Below are 26,044 nucleotides of genomic sequence, written 5' to 3'. Positions count from 1 at the left end.
ATTTCATAATAAAATTCTTTTTTCAGAAAGTCTCCTTTTACCAACCATGAGTTTATCTGGACTCGACCTACAGTTTAACGTGGGCTCCGAACTACGGTTCTCAGCATTAAGCCCGAAGACATCCGGCCTTACCCAGTCTGGTTACTGGCGTGACTAGGATAATTTTCTTTGTCGGATTTTACACTCTTGCCTAGGACAATCACAAATTTACGACCATTCCCTAGCAGGATTCGAACCCGCGGCTATCGCAACAGCCTTTACCACTGCGCCACCAAGCCGGCTATAAACGTTTTAATATGCGTCCTCCGGTCAAATGGGGGGAGCGCGTGTCGTAGTACGGAGTGATATTGGAAGAATTCTTTGTTTCTTTTGACAATAGAGATTTTTGATGTAAATTTATAAAAATATTAGCGACCCAGCAAGGATATTTGCATTTTAAAATTATCTCTAACTTAACTTTCATATCGTGTGTTTCATGGTTCATGGTTCAAGCCTACAGTTTTTAATACAGTTATTATTAGCTGTAGTAAAACTGAAGAAGAAGAAGAATAGAAAATATAAAAAAGAAGAAGAAAGTGAAAATAAATAAAATTAAAATTCATTGGGGAATTATTTATAAATAGTTTGGCGATTTTATCCGAAATATTTGCATTTTGGTTTAAAAATCGTTTAAGTCTCGGCATATTTGTCTGCGTGCTTATTTAATGAAGGAACTTCCAGTGATTAACCATTCTGAACGAACTTAATATTACTGTTGGTAAGCTCTCTGGACAGTAAAGAAGCTCGAAAAGAAAAGTAGCAAGAGGAAAATGACGCATATGAAGCTGATAAAGGACTGCAATAGGATGCGGGGATAGCTGATTAATTAGTAAGTTGATTAAATTAATTAATTACTGCCGCAAAACGTGTTTTTCTCGAAAATATGTTTTTTGAATTTTTGTACGTTCTATCTCTTAGCGTTTTTATCCAAACATCATGAAATGAACTAGAAACTAAGAAAAAATTTATTTTTTTTCGTAAGTTCTTTATTACGTGTAAATGAAAAAAAATGGTAAAAAATCGTACTAGATTTTAACATTCCGAAAAAATATTTTGCGATATATTTAAGGTTAGTTCACGTAGAAGAGACACTTAAAAAAACTAACTTTATTGGAAAATTTATTTCAGATGAAAATAGTGATACAAAATAATATACACAAATCGCCTATCAGGATGAAAACTTTCAAGAACGAATGGCAGCCGATAACTTCATTGTGTCATTAAAAAAAGTTTTGAAAAATTTATTTTGTACATTCTGAAATTCAGATACAATATGTTCTCAAGATATAAATAAAATAAATTTATTCTTAATTAGTTAATATTTGTCTAAAAATGGCCCGAAATAGGTCGTCCTACACTTATTTCCCCCTTAAGGCAGTCTTAAGTAACATTTATTTCTATTAGTAGATTCCATATAGCGTAAAGCTCTAAAAGCCAGGGTAGTTGTCACTGTTTAGCTAGTTTAATCATTTAGGTCGAATTTTAGAATGTAATTCTTAACATGCTTGATTTTTAATAATCCTTTTTCTAACCTAGAAACGTCACCACTATATGTTGCCATGATTGATGCAGTAATTCAACAAACATTGTTGTCACCATGGAGTATAGATAGAGGTTTTACTTAAATAGGCGAAACCGTGGAAATGTTTTGCGTGGTCCCACCAATGCTGGCTCTGAGACCACTTTTTTGATTGGCTCATTTGAATAGGCCTACACAGGCATTTGATTGGCTCATTTCTATAACCCGATTGTTTGTTTCAGTTTGTTTATGACTCCATCTTTTGAGTCTTAAATATAATCACTATTATTTGATTATAATGTATCTTCATTCGCAGAAGTGTTATGTACCCAGTGTATGTGCGGAAATAAAAAACCAGACGTAGTTTTCCTTGGAAGAAACAACCCAAGTTAGCTAGATTAAGGATGTATGTGTGTGTGACTCAGCATTGCTTTTACCTGGTACGTATACGATTATATATATTATAATATTTGTATTGTATACTTGTATAAAGAATTTGTGTTCGTCATGTGTTATTATTTACAGGAATACAACAGAAGAAATCATGAAAATATTACCCACCCTTTAAAACCAAAATGTGTAATGTGTCCAAATTGGGCGGTGGTAAAATTACATTGAAGGTAATTGTGATTATATTACATGAAAAGTTTTATTATCCTTTAAAAAGTTGTTTGTCACGTACCATCAATATAAAACTTAATTATTTTGAAGGGGTTTATTTACTTCAAACAAATCTATATTGGTTAAGATACTTATAATTAATATTTTGGCTTAAGGTTCCTTAACCGAGATAACCTCTTCAAAGTTATAGGATGTTAAAGGATGTTAATAAAATATATTAACAACAAATAATATAATACAATTTTGTAGACCAATAAGATGAGCTTGATTTTATAGACAGGAGATTATCATGCTTGTTTTATTATATTGTTAATACATGCTTAAGCTGTCTTTTTAACCCCTCGATTTTACCATAATAAAAACACAACAGCAATTATTATATATATATCATACATTTTAATTTTTTGTTGCAGTTCTTTAAACTATTATTTTTTGGTATGTTTTCTCCATTCTAACGCATATCATACGATTTAACTGTTATAATTATCCGTTCCATAATTTTCACAATAACATTCTAAAAATTATTATAACTTGCCTCAATACGTTTGTGTGTTGACTTGTTCACGTAAAATATAAACAGACAGAGACTTTCAGCTGTGCTGCTCTGCTTTCAGTATGAAAGAACGAAAAGCCTTCCTGCTGAGACCACGCAAAACACTTTTGAAATTATTTGTATTAAGTTAACACTCTATATATTACTCTATGGTTGTCACAAAATGTATACATAAAATACTCTATGAATATATAAAACATAATTCTCCATAATTTGTGAGTGAAGTGGTGTGTTTTTGTATATCTGGTTGGTATTTTTTTTTAGTCTAACCTATAGTATATTACAGAAGGTTAAGATTAAGCCTAAAACCCAATTAAGTAAAATAATAAACAAAATAACTTTAAAATTAAAAACCATGGAATTTCTTAAAAAATATTAATAATGTTGGTCTTCTAAGTTTGAAAAACCGTACTCAATAAAACTTGATGATGGTTTACTTATAGCTTATTTATTTCAAGTTATAATGCTTTTTAAGAACAATAACTGAACACGAAATATTGTAGATTCTAAAAAAAAATAAATCGATTTAATTTTCATTCAATTAAACCGAACCAAAAAAGTTGCGGTTTAGAAAAAATATACTTTCTAATTTTTAGACGTTACATTTTATTTCTTTTTCGATAACATAAGATCTAAATTAAACTGCTTTATAAAGAAAATAAACGCACTAGTTGATTTAAGCTGAGATGTTAAAATATAATATTGGCATTATTTTATTTTTTATATTCTTAACTGAGTAAAAAGACGCTAGTTATAAATTAAATGATTTGATTTAATCACTCTTCTTACCTTCGTTCAACCTCTCGAGGTTCAATTGAAGTTATAGTTGTTGATTCAGCTAATTCCCAACTGTCCCTTGATATACGACCATCATGTCTGTCACTATCTGAAATCACAACGCAAAATACTCATTAGTTAATATTCGCGAATTATATGAAGTGTGACCATAAGTTAGCAAAGGTTAAATTGACTTCTATGACGTCAATATCTACGAAGAATTATGAATTCAGACTACTATGGAGTTTTTCATGCCGTATCTCCTTTTATCATCCATCAATAAGTATCAACGGTTTAAAATTTGTTTTTAAATATACGTTTACTATTGGAAATTAGATAAAACTCATATGGTGTCAATTCAAGATGTCTAAAACTTGGGCATACTTTTACTTTTAACCGACTTCAAGAAAGGGGGAGGTTCTATGTTCGGCTGTATATTTATTCACAACATATGTAAAACTAACTCTGCTTCTGTTGGACTTTCATGAAGTTAAAAGTGTGGCTCCTTTCTTTTAGCAAAACAAAAGGAAATTCACAATGTTATAATCGATGTCTTCTTGTTCATTATAGAATAGAACATTATTTCAAATATTCCATCATTAAGGTGGGATATGGTATTTATAAAATATAAACTGTACTAATCATTTTTGCAAGTATCACAGGGTAAGTAAAAATTCATTGTCAGTTACATAATTTTGTTAGTTCTTAAATTGGTTCTTCTTCGGTATTGCTGTTCCTGTAATTTTATAGCCGAAGTGCCATAGCTTGTAGAAGTAGAAGGCTTGATTTGATCAACTGGTGTAATATGAGATGTAGAATACAAGTTAACAATAATAATAAAGAAAGTGAAATTAAAAAAGTAAATAAGGGGATTATAAATCATAAAGGAATATTCAAATTTGAGTTAGTATTGTTATTAGATTGTGCAAATTCATTTTAACATACAGTAGATAACAGGTCAGTTGAAAAGTCCCCGGCTTACCACAGTAAAACACAGTTTTTGACAAATTTTTTTTAAATTCAACCTAATTCCCTTCGAGGGTGATACACTGATTATAGCGACCCTCCAACTTTTCAATACCATTTTTGTAGTACGATTTGTCCTTTGCTTCAGAATAGGCCTCCGTTACGGCGATCATCTCTTTATTCGACGAAAATTTCTTCACAGCGAGCATTCTTTTGAGATCTGAGAACAAGAAATAGTTGCTGGGGGTCAGATCTGGAAAATACGGTGGATGAGCAAGCAATTCGAAGCCCAATTCATTGATTTTTGCCATCGTTTCCACTGATTTGTGAAATGGTGCATTAACTTGGTGAAGCAGCACTTCGTTTTTCTTCAAATGCAGCCGTTTTACGGTGATTTCGTTCTTCAAACGGTCCAATAACGCTATGTAATAGTCGCTGTTTATGGTCCTTCCTTTTTCAAGTTAGTCAATGAATATTATTCCATGCGCATCCCAAAAAACAGACGGCATAGCCTTACCAGCTGACTGCTGCGTTTTCCCACGCCTTGGAGCGGGTTCATCGTGTGCAGTCCACTCGGATGACTGTCGATTGGACTTCGGAGTGATTGAGCCATGTTTCATCCATTGTCACATATCGACGCAAAAACTCGGGGTTATTACGCTTGATCATCTTGAAACACTGCGTCGAATCATCAAATCGTCGTTGTTTTTAGTCAAAAGTGAGCTCGCGCGACACCCACTTTGAATAGAGCTTTCTCATACCCAAATATTCATGAATGATATGATGTACACGTTCAGCTGATATCTTAAAGAGTGTCTGCTGTTTCATTCAATATCAATTTACGGTTATTGAAAATCCTTTTGTGGATTTTTTAAATGTTTTTGTCGGTAACAACCTCTTTTGGGCGTCCACTGCGTTCACCGTCTTCAGTGTTGATTTCACCACGTCTAAACATAGCATACCAATCCTTGATGGTTGATTTTCTTGGAGCAGTGTCCGGAAACTCAGCATCAAGCCAAGTTTTTGCTTCAACTGTATGTTTTCCATTCAAAAAGCAATATTTTATAAACACGCGAAATTCCTTTTTACCCATTTTTTTCACAATAACAAAAGTTGTTTCACTCAAAATGTTATAATTCACAAACTAATGATCCGTGAGCTCAAATTCATACACGTATCTTTTGAGGGTTACGGCTAACTAAAAAGATATGGATTTAATTCTACTAGAACCAACTATGTTTCAGGCCGGGGACTTTTCAATTGACCTGTTATATACTAGTAAAATCGAAAATTACCGTTTCTAAATTAATAGTAATAGAAATAAAATAATACCTTCTTGAGCCCAACTGGTAGCGTCATTATGATTTTCCGTGATGTTGCTTTGTACTTCCCAGTTAGCGCTGAACGAATTTCTTTTGGAGTTATTCTGATTAATGACTCTGTTTTGATGCACTCCAAATGTGTCCCTGTCTTGACGTTGCGCCATGAACGATGAGGATTGGTGAAGTTGATCGCGCTCTTGTTTCTGAGAAATGAAATCCCTGGAAAACAAGTTAAGAACGTTGTCTTTTTATATAAAATATGATTAAACAATATTCATTTACCTGTGACTCTTAAAGCTGTCTCGTACTGGTTCCACAGGTGGTGGTGGTTGATTGGCTCGAGTTACAGGTGGAGATGGTGCCGGTTCAGGGGGTGCCGGAGGTAATGAGCTCGGGCCTATAGGAGGTGGTGGAGGACCAGGTTTCCAGTTGCTGCTCACCCAGCTTTGTTGCGTTGGTGATTTACTACCATTGTGTGGACTCTAAAATAAATGAATAATTGTTAAAAAAAGACTATATATATGGAGAATAACCTGATAAGTATTATTGAATCATTTTACAATATTTATAGATTTGAAGAAGAGATATGTTTGTATAATATCATATCTAAGATATAAGTATACAAAGGTCACTATTTATATTTCGGGAATAGGAAAAAAACAAATAGGTAAGCTGCGAATATATTTTTATTTTTTGCAAAGTACTCATCACGATGATCGATACACTTTTTCATAGGCTTAAATTAAGTTTCAAAGCATTTATTCCATTCCGAATGAGGTATCTTCAAAACATGATTTTTGAACGCTTCAATCGCTAATTCGAGCGATGAAAATCGTTGACCACGCAGTTTATTGTTCACGGATGGGAATAAAAAGAAGTTATTGGGTGCCAAATCAGTGCTGTACGACGGATGACACATCAATTCGATGTTGTCGAATTGATGTGTCATCGAGTGCTGAAATAGTCTCTTGTTTGAGAGCATTGAGATTGATGAAGAACAGTCTGGTGTCTCTTGTTTGTTTTCCAGACTCCGAATTTACTGTTCTACGATCCTCTAGAGGCACTGTTGCAATATGACCAGTTTTCCCGAACAAACAGGCCATCATTTTCTTTGAAGTGCTTTCGTGCGCGAACGACTGCTGCTTACTTTCGGGCTCATATGAAAAAGGTCTTAAGAGCCGCGATAGAATTTCTTAAGCATTACTTTGCACCAATCGACAAGAGCCTGTTTTGAGCGCTTCTTAAATTGTGTGGGATCCAATGCAAACATAACTTTCGCACAGCTAAGTGTTCATGTAAAATCGCATATATGCTGGTGGAACTAATGTTTAGGGATGCCTCTATCTCACAATAGGTGACATGACGATCTTGCTTAATCATTTTGTACACAGCATCGATGTTTTCTTTCACAACAGCCGATTTTGGACAATATGCACGAGACTCCTTGGACAGCGAACTACGACTACGATTGAATTCACTAAACCAGCGATACACGGTGGTTTTTGACGGAGCTTCATCGCCAAAAGTTAAAATAAGTTGATTGATGCACTCTTGTTGTGATAATCCACGTCGAAAATTGTAAAAAATCATCGCACGAAAATGTTCACGATTCAGTTCCATTTTTGCCGAGATGAAACTAAATATAAAACAAACAAATAGCGTCGGCGCGACAAAATGTTCTGAGTACGTATATCGTCAAAAATGTCAAATTTTACGATGGAACCATCACATGACAAAAGTGTTGCCAATTTCCGAAATATAAATAGTGAGTAAGAGTATAGAGTATAAGAGTATATAGAGTATATATATAGTATATAAGTAGTATAGAGTAAAATATTTTTTAACAAATTTTTTAATCCTAATATCCAGTGGTCAGTTAGTGTATGATGGTAGAATGGTTACGATACTGAACATAGAAAATTATTTTTTGATATATTGAGTCAGAAATATTACGTTTAATATATATGACTTAAAATTTATTTAAAATTAAGACTTTGTATGTACTATGTAATCTTAGATATTATAACTTACATGTTGAGCTGATTCAGGACTTGACTTGCCACTGACATTGCTGCTATCGTCCCATCTACCTGCCAGCTGTTGTTCGAGCATCATTTTTCTAGTATCTTCTAGTTTATTTACTGTTCTTGCAGGTTTATCCATCTTGCTACTGCTTGTGGAGCGTACCGAATGGTTGGCCGTTACCCTTTCCAGGCGCTGTTTCATCTCAGAGCTTAATTTGATCTTTCCGATACTCCCTGCCAAAAAATAATATTAATATGGATTGAAATTAAACCTAATATGAATATTCATTACCATATTAACCATTATATTTCTAGAACGACTGATTGTTAACCAACATATTATATAATTTTGCATGACTTTTTAAATATAATTTAATATAATAATATATCAATATAATTTATATTATGTAAAAAATATTTCTGAAAACTTTGAATACTTAATTACTGTTGTATGCATAAAAATATTTGCAATATACTTATAAAAATTATAATTATAAAAATACTTATACATAATACATAATTAACTCATACAGTTGTGAAAGTGTGTAAGCGCGTGTATTAGATACCAGTAGTGAACGGGAAATTCATTACCGGTTTTTCTAACAGATGTCAGTATGCAATGTTATGATTTGACACATATGTCATTTAATTCTACTGGCATCAAGCTTCAAAGCTTACAAGTTATATTTTACAAAAGTAACACCGTCATAGATTTATTCTTTTTTGAAAGTGTTTCAAAAGGTTTTTTCTTTTGAAAAGCTAAAATTCGTCGGTTGTTGATTGAAACTGACGGTGAGCATACTCTAACCTTAAAAGCATGTGAGGTGTGGTTTCGAAAATTTAAAATTGGCGATTTCAATATGCAAGGCACGATGCCAATCTGTAAGATTTATTGGATGAACACCCAATCCAAAATCATTAAACAAGTGACAAAAGCATTAAACGGGGCCCAAGAAATTATTACCGACCGACTATGAGCATTGAGGAAATTCTGCATCAAAGGTTTGATCGGAAGTTATTTCTGCATCGAATACTGACGGGTGATGAAAAGTGGATTTATTTTTACAAGTTTATGCTCAAAAAGTCATGGTTATTACCTGGCGAATCATCTCTGTGTGATAGGACCATAGTGGCGTGGTGTATTATTGTACAAACTGTTGAAGCCTAGCGAAACGTATATTAATAATGATAGGTACCAACAACAAATGATCAATTTGAACCATGCATTGATCGAAGAACGTCCAGAATGGGCCCGAAGACACGGTAAAATGATTTTACAGCAAGATAAAGCGCCGCCTCATAAAGAACCATTCAATGAAGCGCTGAAAATACTTGGATGGGATATATGTTAGCCTTAGAACTTAGCCTCTCCAGACCTTAGAGTCTCACTATCAACATTTCGTATCAATGGGACACGCGCTAGTAGAGCAGAATTTCATTGTCATAAGTTTTTTTTTTGGACGACATCTATAATTTACTTGAAAGATGGACGAGATACGTAGAATCAAATTGCCAATACTTTGAGTAAATACATTTTCCATTTGTTTAAAAACCACGTAGAGTTTTATCGGAAAAATAGGTAATGACTTTACGGTACACCAGGTATAATGTCCGAGATAAAACTTACATTAAACATGGCCACGTATCACAAAATTAAGCATTATACATTGTTGCACATGAATAGCTATGAATGAATAACAAATACAAAGTCTAAAACTGAACACATTTCTATTTATTTTACTTTATTTCAATTTCATGGTCAATATTAAGTTTAAACTTATTTCTGATATATTTTATTCGAAATAATTAACAATTTTTTTTCAAAACAGGGCTTTATTACTCCCTATATGCTTACCTGGTGATGGCCTAGACGCTCCAATTTCAAACGCTTTCTTCGAACTTTTCGTGATTCTGTCATTCTCTTTGACTATAGGCTCAAAATCGATCTCGTCCCAATCGGCAGACGCTTCTGCTTTAATTGACATATGTCCGTTAGTGATGGTGGTGACCTGTTCTTTGTTGGGAGTCAATTTTCTCTGATTCTGTCTCATTTTAAATTGCATGAAATCTTCCCCGGTTTCATGATTAGTTTCCTCTTTAGGAGGAGGCCATCTCCATTTACCTACAAGTCGATACGTATTTTTATTCGAAATATTGGCGTTATTTCGCATGAGAGAACGAAAAAGAGGACGTACACCAGTATGGACCACTAAAAGAATCCAAGAATGGAAGATTTTTAAATATATAAAGAGAGCTGAGGTAAATAACAGACGAACAGATGAAAAATAGGATGAAGATAGAAGAGAGCAGATGTAGAGAGTTTGATGTTGGATACGTTACCTATTCTCACAGTCTTGGCTCTTCCATAGGGGTCCATGAAAGGTCTAGTTTCGTTTGGATCGCATTCGTCGATTGGCGGAGGCATAGGTGGCGGTGCGGGAATGCCGCTTTTACTCGTTATACTCTGATTAGAGTCTGAACTTTTTCGCGATTTTAATTCTAAAGAGAAAAACAATGTTCTTTCGAATGCAAAAAAAGAAACTTCGTTCGAAAAAAATTAAATGGATATTACCTTGTTATTATCGATTATCTCTAGTGTATATTTTTATACTATATTAAATAGTTGGATGTACTACCCTGATCAAAAAATAATAAGACCTAAATATCACGGCGTTTATTATCAATTATTTCCCCTCGATGAATATTAATTACTATTTTTGTGTCACCTCGCTACTTCATTAGCTTTTTAGATTTTCTTTACCAGAAATTCAACACATATCAATTACTCAGTGATATTTGAAGTTAAAGAAAGTGAAGAAGTTGAAGTTTCGGACTGGTTAAAGAGACTTAAAATAACCGAAAATGCTTAGAGACAAATCGAGTTTAAAAAGTGTTTTGAAGACTGGAAAAACATTGACATAATATCATTTTCGTAACCTATTGATAAAACTTGGAGGAAAAATATTTATGAAAATATATATTTCGAAAAAACGAATAACCCATTTTTGTTTTACATTAATAAACTTACTATTTTTCGATCACAATAGTATACATATTTGAAATCCAGTGTAACGTTATTATTCTATAATACATTTTAGTGATATATTCTCAATTATTATGAATTACTTTTATTCATATATTTAAAAAATGTCCTTATGCGCCATGTAATAATTTTTAAAATTTCTTTTGGTAATGATTTAGAAATTCAATACTTTTGGCAGCATCCTTCCCAGAAGCTAGCAGGGAAAGTACACAAAACTTACAAATACTTTGCAATTTCTTATCAACCGATAACATAAACTTTGATAAATTATTTTATTAAGGAATATTTTCATTTGGCCAAGTATATTTTTTTCTATTTTATATAGCTTCTTTATGATAGTTCTTTTAACCAAGCTTTACATTTAGCATTATTATAGTACATTGATTTGACAAGAAAGTTATTTTGGAAATGAAACTAAATTAATATTATTTGTTTTTATTGTTCGAGAATTAATATTACGTACTAGCTTTATGATTGAGATATAATATACTTTAAATCGAATTAAATTAACTGTTTCAATTCTCATAGAAACCAGATGTAAATAGTCTTAAGTATTTTGTTTTATATGATACTTGGATTAGTGTTTCAAATGTACTTTATTTCATTATTTCTAACACGTTATGCGGTCAGTCGGATACCGTTTGTGAGCTTTTTGTTTTTATAGAAGTATGAAATATATTAAAATCAACTAAAAATTATTAAATTATATGTATTATAATTAGTTTTTTTATTGGCATTAGGAACTATCGACTGAAAATATTCGAAACAGTCGAAATAGTCGATAGTAAAAAAAACTAGCGACTGAAAATAGTGCTTTACTTCCACTGTTTTGCTAATCAGCGATAACAGACGGATATAATTGTTTGATTATCTATGCTGTACAGATCACTTTATTTTAAACAACTTTAAATTGGCAAGTCGTAGTGTGAAAAGAGGATTAGAATAATGGTCCTAAATATATTTAACCGTATTTTAATGTTTGGAAAGTAATAATGACATAATATGATAAAAGTTATTGATTTATTTCTATTTCATTCCAATATATGGTTACTTTTTCGATTGTGCTGTAAGACGAAGATGTACATATTTGTTTTCGAACTTTCTTTAGGAAAGAAAAGGAAAGAGATATTTGCTGTACTTTATTATTTTCAGAATAACAGTTTCATTTTGAATTATGTGAAATTTTATGTTTTATATATTTGACTTTATTGTAAAGAGAAATGGAACAATCACCACTAAATATTTATATAGTATTTTTTTCAATATAATGTAATATTATTATTCTTGAGCTTGAACAAACATCGAGAGACCTAGAAAATCGAAAAAATCAATAAAAACCGAATGATTGCCTAGATAACATAAATGCAGTCGACATTATTTTGCTTTTTATCAATCAAAACGTTGTTCTTTTTATTTTTATTTTATTTATGTACAATATATTGGTATCTTCAATCATACTACAAACAAAACATAAAGCCATATATATTACATATAAATCCATTATATATGTAAGTATAAATTTGGCACATTACTTTCAAGGTCGCGGCTAGGACGGTAAAGCTAGAACGTTATAAATCAGTCGAATGAAACTAGTAGTTTCTAAAATAGTAACTGAAAGTACACGTCTGAAACAGTTGATAGTAAAAAGTAATCAACTACTAAATAGTCGATAGTCGTTTTCAGTTGATAGTTCCCAACGCTTCTTTTTATCCAATTTAGTACCAATGATCTGAAAAGTTTACAATATTGTGTATATAGAACAACGAAAATACTTTCTTGTCAATCCAATGTCATACATTTACGCATGTTTTCCAACGAGATTTATTATTACACATCACAAATATTATTATTATTTTTAATATTAGCAGAAGTACATCCCTTTCAATTTTAATCCAAAAAGTTCAAAAACAACCAAAACCTAAATTAAATTTTACCTATAGAGGCCGCACTTGGTGAACTAGACTTTCTCATCACACTTCCGCTTGATACCGACTTGAAACTAGATTTACGATTCTGTGGCGATTGGGGCCGATGAACTTGAGCTTTTACTGTCGTTTGAATGGTTTCAGTCACCTAAAAGACATTCTCATCATTACTTTTTTTGCTTCTTTTGTAGATACTTACTTTTACATTTACATCTCCCCCACTACTAACACTCTGGGTCAACAGTTGTTGTAAGGCTTGGTTTTGTGCTAATAACTGTTGTTGGATTTGGATGTTCTGAGCCATAGCGCTCTGCAAGAATGCTCTTTGAAGATTCTGTTGATAAGCCGCCAAATCGGTGTTGTTTTGAGGTACTCCGTTTATCCCTACTGAAGGCATATTATAGACAGGCATAAAACCTTCCTGAGGGGAACTAATCAAAGGCATCATCAGTGGGGCAGGACTCATAATGGGTGCCGGGATACTTGGGAAATTGTAATTCGAAGATGACGCCCCGCTTTGGGTGGATCCACCTCCTTTGATGGTATCCACCAGGTTATGTTTCTCCGTAAGGGTCTTCAGACTATCATTGATGAAAATGGGTCTGAATAAGTCGCTGATGTAGTCGTCGACGTTGGTGTTTGATCCAGTAGGACGAGTTTGTGGAGTGGTGATATTCTCGACTTCTTGATCAAGCACTGAACTTCCCTAGAAAATGAATTGAGTAAATTAATGCGTGTGGTCTCCAAAAGAGAATATACTCATACCTCACTGACTTGACTATCGCTGCGGTCTCTATGACCACCCCCTTTGATCCTCAGAACCATTTTCGGAGCCTCGGTCAGATCGTCGATGTCTGCATCATCAACTTGACCCATCATTTCATCTAGAAAATCATCTAGACCATCTATGTATTCGTCGTCGTTGTCTCCTCCTTTGATACTCGCAGCTAGCGACCTAGCATCTGACAGTTCGTCGAGGTTACCGTCAAGAACGGGACTGAATAACTCGTCGAGGAACTGATCAACGTCGCTGGCTTGCGATGGAACTCGTACTCTTCGAACGTGAGAAGCGAGACTTGGAGCCTCACTGGTATCCGACATAGCCGAACTGCGTACGGCCAGTTCCGACTTGTCGAAGTACTTGCTGGAGTGAGAACCCGGCGGCCCCTTCTTGCCCGCGAATTGGGATTTGATATATCTCGGTCCTCCTCTGTGAGACGTACTGACGCTCACGATATCCGGATATTCGAATTCCATTTCCTGTTTGGACATGTAGTTTTGGTGATTCATTACCGGTTGAATGGGCGCCAACTGTTCCACGGAGTGGTAGCGTTCATTCAACTTGGAGGTTTGGGAAAGACCCAGCTCAATCAGGGGATTCGGCTCAGGTGCGTCACCCAGTAAGTTATCTAAACTTCTCGATCTAATTTTCTCGACGTCGAAATAGCGTTCGTTCAGGGCTGAAGTTCGCGAAAGAGCTTCGTGCGATGCCTTTCTCACCGGAGACCCCGTGGGGTTCACCACGGGTGAAGCCCTGTTACTAGGACTGTACCGAGATTCGATGTTCTGAATTTCTCTGGAGGATTTTCTGGAACTTTGTCGGGAGGTATTGAGGAGAGCTTGCGGAGACGATCTCAACACTTCCCTTGGTGGTTCTCTCGAAGACGCTTTACGGGTAACGTTGATGGGAGGTTCGGGTGGTGGGACCTGGGGTCTGGTTAGAGTAGTGACCACGTGATGATCAACTTCCTGAGGGTGAGTCTTCCTGCTGCCCGTTTTAAGCAAAGTGGATTTCTGAATAGGGAACGCCGGGCATAGTTCCAACTCAGATACAAGATCGAAAACGTAATCCAAGCCGTTGCCTTCGTACGTAACACCCGCATCGTCCATGATGACCGTCCAGCCTTCGGGGGCGACCCCGAAAGCGGACATGGCCAGCGAAGCAGCTTCCTCGCACGTTGTCCAGGAATCTACGTTCACGGTTGATGTAGTTGAGTCCGCCATTGTTAATGTTAAGGCGCAATTGGTTTTCTGTCGAATGCTTCTCCATTCCAATAGACTCGGCGGGATATTGCGCGAATGCGGAGCTCGCTGAAGACTTCTGGTAAGTTTTCGTTGTAACAGTTCTCTCATGTTAACTGGGGCATGATCAGTGATGAATTTTAGCAAATACCTATAACAAAAATATGTTGAAATTAGGTTAGTAGCATAAACGCAAACGAGATGTCAGCACTAGCGACATATCGATATTTCTTGTTGTGTATATGTTGTAAATAAAGTCTAGTCTCTGCGGTGAATTCGACAAAGGTGTTCCTTTTCAATAGGTTATTATCCCAGACCGTTTTCAAATCATGCTAACCTCTAAAAGTTGTAAGCAGTAAGCAGGTAATGTGTTATAGATGCAAACAAATTGGACATTTCCAGAATAAATATCTTCATAAGGAGAAATACGATGGCATGTCTTTCTGAACGGTTTGTGTAGCAGGTCGGACTAGTATAGATTCTGGTGTAAGTGTACTTATAACTGCTAATAGAGAGTAATTGAAGGGCATTCAGAGACAGATGGAATTGATACAAATAATGGTGGTCAATAAAACAAAGGTTCCTGCGATCTGTTCAGGGAAGACAAATCTAACGACAGTTGTTCTACCAGATATGTTAAGTATGTAATATTGCTGTTAAAAAATTGTATCTGTTCCAGATCTAGCTACAAATTTGTTGTCAGTCAGTCAACTGATTAGAAATGGAAATTCTGTTAAGTTTTTAAATAGTGGTTGTCAAATATTTAATAAATAGAACAGATTAGTTAGGACAGCAGATTTGCAATATGGAGTCTACAAGCTCAACAAATGGAAGGCTTAGAAATGGAAATTCTGTTAAGTTTTTAAATAGTGGTTGTCAAATATTTAATAAATAGAACATATTAGTTAGGACAGCAGATTTGCAATATGGAGTCTACAAGCTCAACAAATGGAAGGCTTAGAAATGGAAATTCTGTTAAGTTTTTAAATAGTGGTTGTCAAATATTTAATAAATAGAACATATTAGTTAGGACAGCAGATTTGCAATATGGAGTCTACAAGCTCAACAAATGGAAGGCTAATAAGTGTTTATTGTCAGCACCAACAGTCAATACAGAGAAGGTCTGACATCGTCGTTTCGGACCCGTTAGCGGCGCTTATCTTAAAATGATGAAAGATGGGGTTGTTGAAGGAATTAATTATCCTGGAATTTTAAATGTAGAACAACAAAACTGTCAAGTATGTTGCGACGGTAAAAGATAAAGGACGCAAAGCTAAGGAAATGTTGGAAACAATTCACACTGATCTATATAGACCAATGGAAAATCTCTCGCTAGGTGGATCAAAGCACTTCATGAGTTTTGAGGATGATTTTAGCCGAATGGTTTTTGTATATTTCCTAAAATCAAAGGATCAAGTTCTAGAATGAGTTGTGGATAACGAGAGTACCTGATACAAACTTAAAACATTTTGGTATATCAGTTATGGTTCACGTTCCCAAAGTAAAAGGACAGTAATTTAACAAGAACGCTGAAACATGTAATTTTATAGGTTATGATACAATAACTAAAGGCTATCGAGTATATAATCCAATGAAAAATAGAGGTTTTACTATCAGAGATGCGAACATCATGGATAATATTGCTGAATTAATCCCAGAAACAGATATTCAGATAGTCCTAATGATATCAAGAATCATTTTTAGGCGATCAAAGCGATTCATCTACTTTTGAAGAAGAAAGTCTGCCAGAGTATACAAAGGCTACCAGAAAGCTATGGAAGATGAGTCCAATTAATTTGGAGAAAACCAGGCATGGGACCTAGTTGATATTCCTGATAAACAGACAGTAGTGCAGTGCAAGTGGGTGTTTAGAAAAAATTACGATGATAATAAACTGCAGTATCTAGCTAGATTAGTTGGTAGAACTGAAGTATTTACAGACATCTGATATGCCTCCTGATATTTTGACGAAGGGTTTTAGTTGAACTATACATTCCAAGTTTTAGATTCGTTCGGTGTAAATCATTTGTCAAAATAGACCAGTTATCATTATTTGTACTAGTGGAATTGTTGAAACTGTAAAGTACATTAATTATATTTGTAATTAGGTTAGTAACATTAGCGTACAACAGATCAAATTGTAAATAGTATGTGGTCTGTGCGGGCAATTGGACAAAAGTGTTCCATTTCAATAAAACGAAATGTAAATAGAGATAACAGTAAGAGAGTTTGTTCTTACTTGCTCAGTGGAGGACTGGGTTGAAAACTGCTCAGACAATGAGCCATCAACTGCCATACTCTTTCGGAATTTTCGTTTTTCCACGTCTGATTACACAGTTGAACGAGCAGCTCGTCCCTTAAGCCTCTCGAGTTCAAACCCTTGTATATCATATAGTCAGCTAGGGCCTTTTCTCTCGGCCCGGTAAGTTGAGGGTCGTTGGACCATCTCAATATCAATTTAAAAAGCGCCACGGCGTCCTGAAAGTCTTGGTCTCTAGCAGCCGCCTTGGATAAGAACGGCGTGGTGATCGGATCTTTCTTATAATGAAGATCCGCGTCTTTAAAATAGACCGAGGAGAACTTGGAGAACTCGAACTGGTTCAGATCGTGAGGCAGTACGAGCGGCGAAGGGTTCCCAGTTACGCCACCGAGAACCTTTACCAGGTTCCGTTCGGAATGAGGTGGGTTGTACCCGTCGAGTTTGGAGAATATGAAGGCGAGCTCAGCGGGAATCTCCAGGTGATTAACGGCAGTTTTGTTGTCGTTCCTCGCCGCGGCCTTGGCCGTGGCGTTCGCTTTCTGAGCTTGAGCCTGCAGTTGGGCTTCTCGTGCTGCTCGTTGCTTGGCTCGTTCCTTGGCAATTCTCTCGGCCTCGACTCGTCGTTTGAACTCGGCCTTCCTCTTGTCGTATAGTTTACGTTCTCTGCGACCTCTGTATAGAGCTTGGGCTTGAATAACACCTACATTAAGAAAAGTAAATATTATTAAAAGTTACTTAACAGATATTATCATGAAAAATGTCTTGCATAATTAGTCATTGATTTTTCAGAATCATCTTAGATATACTTTTAATTTTACCAAGTATATCGGAAAGTCATTACCGGCTTTTCTAACAGATGTCGTTAGGTTTAAGTATGCAATGTTATGATGTTACACATATGTTATGTCTTACTTATATATATATCTTCAAAGCTATATATGTTATATTTTGCGAAAGTAACACCTTTATAGACTTATACATCTTTGAAAATGCCAATATTCAGTCCTGAAAACGTGCATTTGCGGCTTTAATTTTATTATTTAATAAAAGAAATAGCCGCTGAAAGTCCTTGTTCGCTGGTAGAAACGTACAGTGAGCATGCTCTAACCTTAAAAACGCGTGAAGTGTGGTATCGAAAATTTAACAAAATTGAATCGAAAAAAATAAATGAAACTGAAACTGAGAGTTATTGGATGAAGACCCAACCCAAACTCAAAAACAATTGACAGAAGCGTTAAATGTGGCCCGAGAATGTGACACATTAATTGACAGAAGCGTTAAATGTGGCCCGAGAATGTGACACATTAATTGTCAAAAGTCGTGTGTCAAAAATGCTGCTTCAAAGGTATGATCGAAAGTCATTTCTGTATCGAATAGAGATAGGTAATGAAAAACAAATTTATTTTGAAAATCCTAAGCGCAAAAAATTATGGTTATCACCTGGTGATGCCGGCTGATCGACCTCAAGGTCAAATCATTTTGGTCGCAAAGACAAAATGCTCTGTTTGGTTCGATCAGAGTGACGTGGTATATCAGAAACTATTGAAGCGTGATTAAACATGTAATAGTGATCGCTACCGAGAATATATGATCAATTTGAACCATGAAATGGTTCAAAAAGGCTTAGAATGAACCCGAAGACGGTAAAATGATTTTACAGCACGATAAAACCGTAATCTCCAGACCCTGTCGCACGATTTTAGTACACCACTTCGCCAATTTCGAAGAAGTTAGAAAATGGCTCGATAAATGGTTTTGCTCAAAGGACTAACAGGAACTCATGCAGTTTACTTTTGAAAAAAAAGTTAATAACTTTCCGGTACACCTGGTATATAATGAGAGAAAGAGATTAGAATTAAAATTTATATGAGTGCAAAATCATGCCTGTGCAAATTCGCTATCTTATATTTGTTTGAAACATCAATATGCAGTTTTTAGTGGCATATAACGAAGGTACATGTTTTGGTATTTGATTAATTTTCTATTAGTCTTGAAATAATTAAAATAGAAAGTGTAATTTCTGCTATATGCATAGAATAATTGTTTCTCTTCATATTAAAGTTTTATCATTGAGCTTTATCTCCTTTTCATGAAGATATCAAGTTAAAAACCAGCAAAATATTACTAACAAGAAATTTTAATAATTCTCTTTGATTGACGTAAAACCATCAATAAAAAGTTGTATATTTATGATAAATATCTATTGATAAAAACTTTTTCGCGGCTTAAAAATTCGTCACTGACAACTAATAAGATTAAAAAATGATGAATTAAGAACTTTAAAATGTTCAGTTGATGTATTTGAGCAGAGTCTTGAAAGAAAAATGGCTTTTATACCAACAAAAATGCAAAAAACATCAGTAGAAGACCTACCAAAATAAGTATTTTTGGAAAGTAATTTAATTTTTATTTCTAAGGATTTGAAGAAATTGGAATAGTTATGGCAATCTTGTGGTGTTGGGGTCAGTGCATTGAGCCAAATGTTAGTATCAACAACTAATGTGAAATAGGGAATCCTAATGAAATAGGAAAGTATCCGAAATTGAATATTGATAAAGTGAACCACTTATTTTTTAGAGACCTGGCGACAAAAAGACATTAGAACTGGGTCTTTCAGATTAAGCATTATCCTGATTTACAACTTATTATTCATTTGAGTACTATTATATTCATTAGGTTAGATATTTTAGATTTTGGTTTTAGGTAACATTACACAGCCATAACAATGACTCTACTTTTTAATAAATGCTGTTTAAAAAATTAGTAAAATTAAGTAAAATATTTTCATATTTACAAATAGTAGTCCTTTTTTCAAATACAAGACAAGATACAAAAAAAACCGAAATAATTTGCCTCTGAACATAATATAGACAGATATTTACTAATGGCAGATATCGGATAATAATTTCTGAATTTTCTTCGGTGATTTTTTATTGTGTTCGTTTTTGAATCGGATTTTGCTGAGAAAACGGACCTCTCGAAAGACTTTCACTGCAGTTATAATAAATTATAATCATTTTCGAAGCATTCTACAATCATTTACCGCTATCTTACTAATTCACTGCTAGAATATATAAGATTTATTTAAATCCGAGACATTTATTATATATTAGCCTTTATTATAGCTAATAGCAGTGTAGTAAAACAAATTGCCATCATTGTATAATTAACAAAATCTGTACATATAATATATTTTTAGGCACAAGCGTAATAATACAACATATAGATATATGTTTAACACTCTGGTTGTATATACTATGGAAAAAGAAACATAAATTTTGCTTTAAACAATTAATAAACTTTTTAATATACTGAAATTTAGTTATTGAAAAAAAAAATTGGTATTTATAATTATATATACTTATATAAGAAATATAGAAATATAGAAACAGTGTTGCGCATTATATTTTTAAAATATTTTCTGTCACCATACCCAAATTCAAAACTATTTTTATTAGCTAAAAATAACACTGTTGTTTTATAATTAATTTGAATTAATCCACATATTTTTATACGTTATGTCTACGGTTGATTGCAAAAAAATTCTCATACCTTTTCGAATGGTTTGGAAATCACGTCTTTGTTTATACCCTCTCCAATGTTTCTGGATAACGATGGTACTCCTCTTCAGTCTTCTGAATTTCTTCCTTGCCAAATATCCTCGAATATTTTTCTGAATCAAGACGGCGGCCCCTTTGAGGGACTCTCCACGTTTCTGTTCCAGAAGACGCTCAAGACTTTCCCTCAAAAATACTCTGGTAGCTCCTAGTTGATAATCTGGGCCTTCTGTTGATTGAGAAGCCCATTAATTTTTGTTTAAATGACAGACATTCTAGATTACTGTACCTGTTCCAGTGTGTGGCATCTGTTCCAAAATGGCCCTGCACAAATCCCTGAACGGTGCACCTCTCGGAATACCAGACAGGAGATATCTATAATAAACAAACCGATCATTTCATCTGTTTGGCGCAACGTTTACTAAAGCGCTTTCAGTTTCACCGTAAGAACAATGAGGAATTTATTCCGTAATTAGAGAGCTAATACCATCCGTTCTGCGCTGACGTGACGGTAACCGCGACATGAACTTTATTATCAGCACGATGAAAACGAATATTAGTTCGTACTATTATTTTCGCGTAATAAAAAAAGAAAAGCCTGCGCGACTAGACGATTTTCGTTAAAGGTTCCCATAACGAAAACCACCATACAAACGCGAGTATTATTACCCTAATCAAAAAAGAAGAATTAATTAAACAATTGTTTTCTAAATATGAATAATAACCCATTAAATTTCGTGCCAATTAGATGATTTGCTCGAATAAAATGTGTTACACAAGAACGTTATTTTAGTTAATTTGACTAATATGATTTGCTCGAAAAGAAATAGAAAGAAAATTAATGTAAATAGATTTCGACTTAATTACTCTTTTAACTAATTTAATGTAAAAAATTGTGTTATAATATGTCCTGTATGTATTACTACAATTTTTGACTGGACATTTAATTATTAAATTTTAATAATTAGCAAAAATTAAAAGAAACATTCACTATCAAAAAGGTTAATGAAAGAGAACATGTCTAGATCTGGATGAAATTATTAAAAACAACTCTAAGGTATGTTGTTGAAGAGCAAACCTGAAATAAGAATAAGATATCCATGTATCCATTGAGATTTTAAATATTTTATTCCATTCTTAAGATTATCAGTTGAAATTATAAGAAAATATATACAAGGTAGTTAGAAAATAGATATTAATATTATTTTAACTTTTGAACATTTAGTCCGTTGAATAGAAGGGTTTGAGTCATCAAAACGTATGACGTCAGCACGTCGCAATGTTGCCACGTCAAATTTGGCTTTCAGTATACAACTTTTTGTTGGCTAATCTAATTATGAACACTAATATTTTGAATAATTTTGCAAACATTTTGCAACATGGCCCACCACTACCAACTCAAATTGAGTTTTAATGTTTGATTTGGTTCGATGTTCCAATGCATCAGACATCATTCTAACTCTTCTTAACTAAGATAAAAGACTCTTCAAGTTTAATAGAGTTATATATAGTTTAGACAATATATTGGACGTTATCTATGACATGTTTCGGCTATATATATAATATCCTTCGAGATTTTTAACTAATTGCGGATAAATAATTAAGTATTATCTGTAACACGTTGTAACAATGCTTATGTATAATAAATAATATTCCTATTTGAGTGAATTCGTTTTACGGTCCGACCATATTATCCTTCTCATTTTATTCTATTTAAAAAGAGATAGAATGCTGTTAAAGAACTTCGAACATGTAACCGAGAGAGCCTGCAAAAGTTGTCCGTTTGTCAAAGTTTGCAAAATTTTTTAAAATATAATTACGGGTTATAAACCGGCAAAAGTTGCTTTAACGCTTTATTTTAATAAATTGTAAATCGCCCGGGTTTTTACTGAATATATTTTTTGTGTTTTGCAGCTGCACTGAATGTTACTACGGACACGGTCACTAAAATATCTCAAAAAATAAAAAATTATATAACCTTAAATTCATAAGTGTAAAAGCTTTATGAGCATATGTGTTATTGTTCAGAATATACAAGAAGATTTGGTTAACATGTATGAGGACAGATTATGAGTTAGTATTATTAACTGTTTTGCAGATATGGCAAATGCATTACGGAGAATGCAGTGATTAAATGTAGTTTTATCAAGAAAGATGTATACAGGTAGTAACAGGACAAACTAAAGAGAAATATAGTAATATCATAATGACTTTACAAGGATACATTGCATCGAAAGAAACAAGAACTAAGAGTAAAACATAAATATGCTCTCTAATGAAAGTAAAATACATTACTCAGATATACAATTGTTAATTAGGTGGATTAGGCCTTCGGAGGATAGCATTACATGAAAAAACGCGCCTAGAACCCTACCAATACTAGTATGGAAATATGTTCAATGTATTTATAATAAAACTATTCTAACCTATAAATTATTGTGGCTGTATAATTAATTGTAGTTTTAAGTTCTTCGACAATATATGTATTAGATGTATTATAATGTTAAAATAAATTATAATACATGAAATTTTTGTTTCATTATTTTATTTATATTAAAATTTTGTTACGTGTTAGAACCAAAATGTACTAAAACTCAGAGTTGCTGGGGTAACATTGCGATGTTTCGACAGGTCACCCGTGTCTTTACTGTTTTGAATAGACTATATATATAACTCTTTCTAGGTATTCAATGAGATAATTTTGACATGAAAGCCAGTCTATGAATAATTATTATGAAGATTTCCACTGGTATAAACATATACTTGAAGAATCTGAAAATATTTTTGAGAAATAGTTTGAAAATGAACAAGGGACGTCTTGCGTCAGGTTATTATTTTCCATGAAAAATAGATATTTGGTAGGAATACATAGTCCAATGCAGCCAAAGCGAAATATTCATTATGTCTGTCGAGTTTACTCAGCTTCTAAAAAATGAATTATTGAAAAAAAAACATACTTCCGCTATTACACATCAACGTGCTAACATCATAGCGTTGGATAAGGAATCGCAATGCTCTAAATACATTTACAAGACATGTACGGAAGAGTTAAAAATATTTTTTGCAAAATTTTTTGAACCGAACTGACACAGAAAACAAACATTTTAAAATAAAATATGTAATAATAATCGTTGACTTTCAAGTCTATGCCGAGCCCAAACAATACAAAAATAATAATATAATCTTAGGACATATACACAAAATTAAACTACCAACAAAACAAATCTAAATATATATTTTATTTTATTTTTCTCTTTTTAGTGTTTTATCTTTACTCAGTAAATTACGTAGTTATTTTATTTGATATTACAATAGGTAGGCCAAGTAAAGTTGTAGTCCGTATGAGGAAAAATAGGAATAAAGAAACAGTGATTGAAAAAAAGGAACGCTTCAGACCCCGGGGCCCGCTATTTAGCCTAGATGATTTGACAAATGTTCTAACTAAATCAGAACAGCAAAATATTGTTCTTCGTGGCGGGAATCGAACCTATGACCTCCGTGTGGAAGCTAAATGCTTTAACCATTACACAATAGAAACAGTAGTAGAATAGAAACAATATTTCTACGAGGTCTTATATGATACAATTAGTGCTTAAAAAGCAAACTGAATGGCTTTTGCACTGAACGACTTTTGATTTTCCGTAGCATCAACTCAGCGATAACATTATACACAAATATATGATTATTTTAGATAAAAAATATGTGAAAACTTTGTACGTGCCTTTGAAATTTGAGCGTTTCGCTCGATACCATCCCCCTTCCCCAAACAGATCTGATTTGGTTAAAATGGGGCCACATCGGAAGGACGCTCTTTCGAATAAAAAAATAATTTTGAAAATCGGCCCATAATTGACGAAGAAATACGGCCGAACATAGAACCTCTTCATTTTTCGAAGTCGATTAAAAAGCTATGATATTTTATGGGTTTCTTATTGTCGATAGACAACTTTTTAGATAGCTAAAAGTGCCAAATATTTTAAATATCTTAAAAAATATATAAAACTTGGCAAGCTTCAAAACTTTAGAAGCAAATATGAATATAAAGTTACACCCCCTCAACAGTCAGTTGAGTAGATTTTCTAGATAGATTTTCTGAAGTATAACATAATTAAGCGTTATAAGAAATGAAAACCCAGATCCTGTAATTCCAAAACCATTAATAATTTCGCGAATTGTTGACATAAACATATTCTAAACCACTTTTTACATTCAGGACAATAAAATAATTGTTGACCAGGTAATAATAAGTTGCTGAAATAATGTATAATTAATAATGAATGTCTAATATATAATATAATAAGCACGTTTTGTTTCTTTGGAGGAGCTGTTCTACCTAGAGGAAACTGAGAATATAAGATATAGTTTACAATATTCTGTTAGAATAATTATATCTATCACACTGAACTGAAGTCCAATTGAGAATTCTTTTCTCTCGGCAATTACTAATTGAGCAATTTTTTTAGTTTTTATACGTTATTATGAAATTTTTTCTGACAAATTAAATTTCTGTTACGAAGAATTCAAGTAATAAACCAAAAAATATTTAATGAAAATTTGGTTGATAAAAAGTAAAAAAAAGATGTTTTAAAGTAACTAGTTTTAAAGCTGTTTTTATTTGCCGTTCTAACTAAAAATGATTCAGCTCTGATATGTACGATTATTATTAAAATCTGACATACAAAGGCATTTTTATCTCGATTATCTCTCGGCCTATTAATTGCGTTAGATGTACAGAGCTAACAGGTTTCGACGCCCGGAGGCCATTTTCGTGTATTAGATTTGAGATCAATGTAATTTAAACGATACGATAGTAGCTTCGAATTATGTAACAGTAAACGTACTATGGTTTATTTTGTTTTATAGCCATTGAAAAAATATTTGTCTGTATATTGCAGTCAAACTAATTTAAATTAGAATGATTTGAATATAAGGAATAGCAGTAATATTTCAGTAATTTACTATTAATTACTATTAATTAATATATTAATATATATATATATATATATATATATATATATATATATATATATAAACTATCACCAAAAACCAAAAATTTATTTTATTATTTTTACCTATTAGCCACGTAAAGAAATTTATTGTAGATAAAATGATAATATAATATTTAACATAGTTCAAGAGCTTGAAACTTGAGCTTGAAAAGCAGTCAAAAATTAGAAAATCAAAATATCAAAATAAAAATTAGAAGCTACCAATACAATTTTTGACTGGACATTTAATTATTAAAATTAAATAATTAGCAAAAATTAAAAGAAACATTCACTATCAAAAAGGTTAACGAAAGAGGACATGTCTAGATCGGGATGAAATTATTAAAAACAACTCTAAGGTATGTTGTTGAAGAACAAACCTGAAATAAGAATAAGAAATCCATGTGATATATTGAGATTTTAAATAT

The 26,044-nt window shown here is 33.3% G+C and overlaps 1 protein-coding gene across 5 annotated transcripts in view; it reads right to left on the bottom strand.

Moving 5' to 3' along the window:
• Window positions 1–26,044, bottom strand: part of Myo10A (unconventional myosin 10A) — a 194,019-nt gene that overhangs the window by 64,563 nt on the left and 103,412 nt on the right. For 3 of the 5 annotated variants that reach the window (XM_076417412.1, XM_076417420.1, XM_076417429.1), the window contains 12 exons: window positions 20,918–21,003; window positions 20,624–20,857; window positions 17,051–17,771; window positions 13,555–14,962; window positions 12,989–13,495; window positions 12,799–12,937; window positions 10,162–10,320; window positions 9,677–9,943; window positions 7,829–8,055; window positions 6,080–6,279; window positions 5,808–6,016; window positions 3,522–3,618 (listed from right to left, as the gene is read on the bottom strand). In XM_076417412.1, coding sequence (XP_076273527.1) covers window positions 3,522–3,618; window positions 5,808–6,016; window positions 6,080–6,279; window positions 7,829–8,055; window positions 9,677–9,943; window positions 10,162–10,320; window positions 12,799–12,937; window positions 12,989–13,495; window positions 13,555–14,962; window positions 17,051–17,771; window positions 20,624–20,857; window positions 20,918–21,003 — 4,254 coding nt within the window. The remainder of the gene's footprint in view (window positions 1–3,521; window positions 3,619–5,807; window positions 6,017–6,079; window positions 6,280–7,828; window positions 8,056–9,676; window positions 9,944–10,161; window positions 10,321–12,798; window positions 12,938–12,988; window positions 13,496–13,554; window positions 14,963–17,050; window positions 17,772–20,623; window positions 20,858–20,917; window positions 21,004–26,044) is intronic. The other 2 variants (XM_076417438.1, XM_076417448.1) reach the window with 2 other exon arrangements.

Source organism: Rhynchophorus ferrugineus, unplaced genomic scaffold (genome assembly GCF_030347505.1).
Source record: "Rhynchophorus ferrugineus isolate W39M unplaced genomic scaffold, kcgeb_rfMv2 rfM1, whole genome shotgun sequence".
Classification (NCBI taxonomy): domain Eukaryota; kingdom Metazoa; phylum Arthropoda; class Insecta; order Coleoptera; family Curculionidae; genus Rhynchophorus; species Rhynchophorus ferrugineus.
The sequence above is the reverse complement of the archived record's forward strand: the minus strand, read 5'-3'. Positions and strand labels throughout refer to the sequence as shown.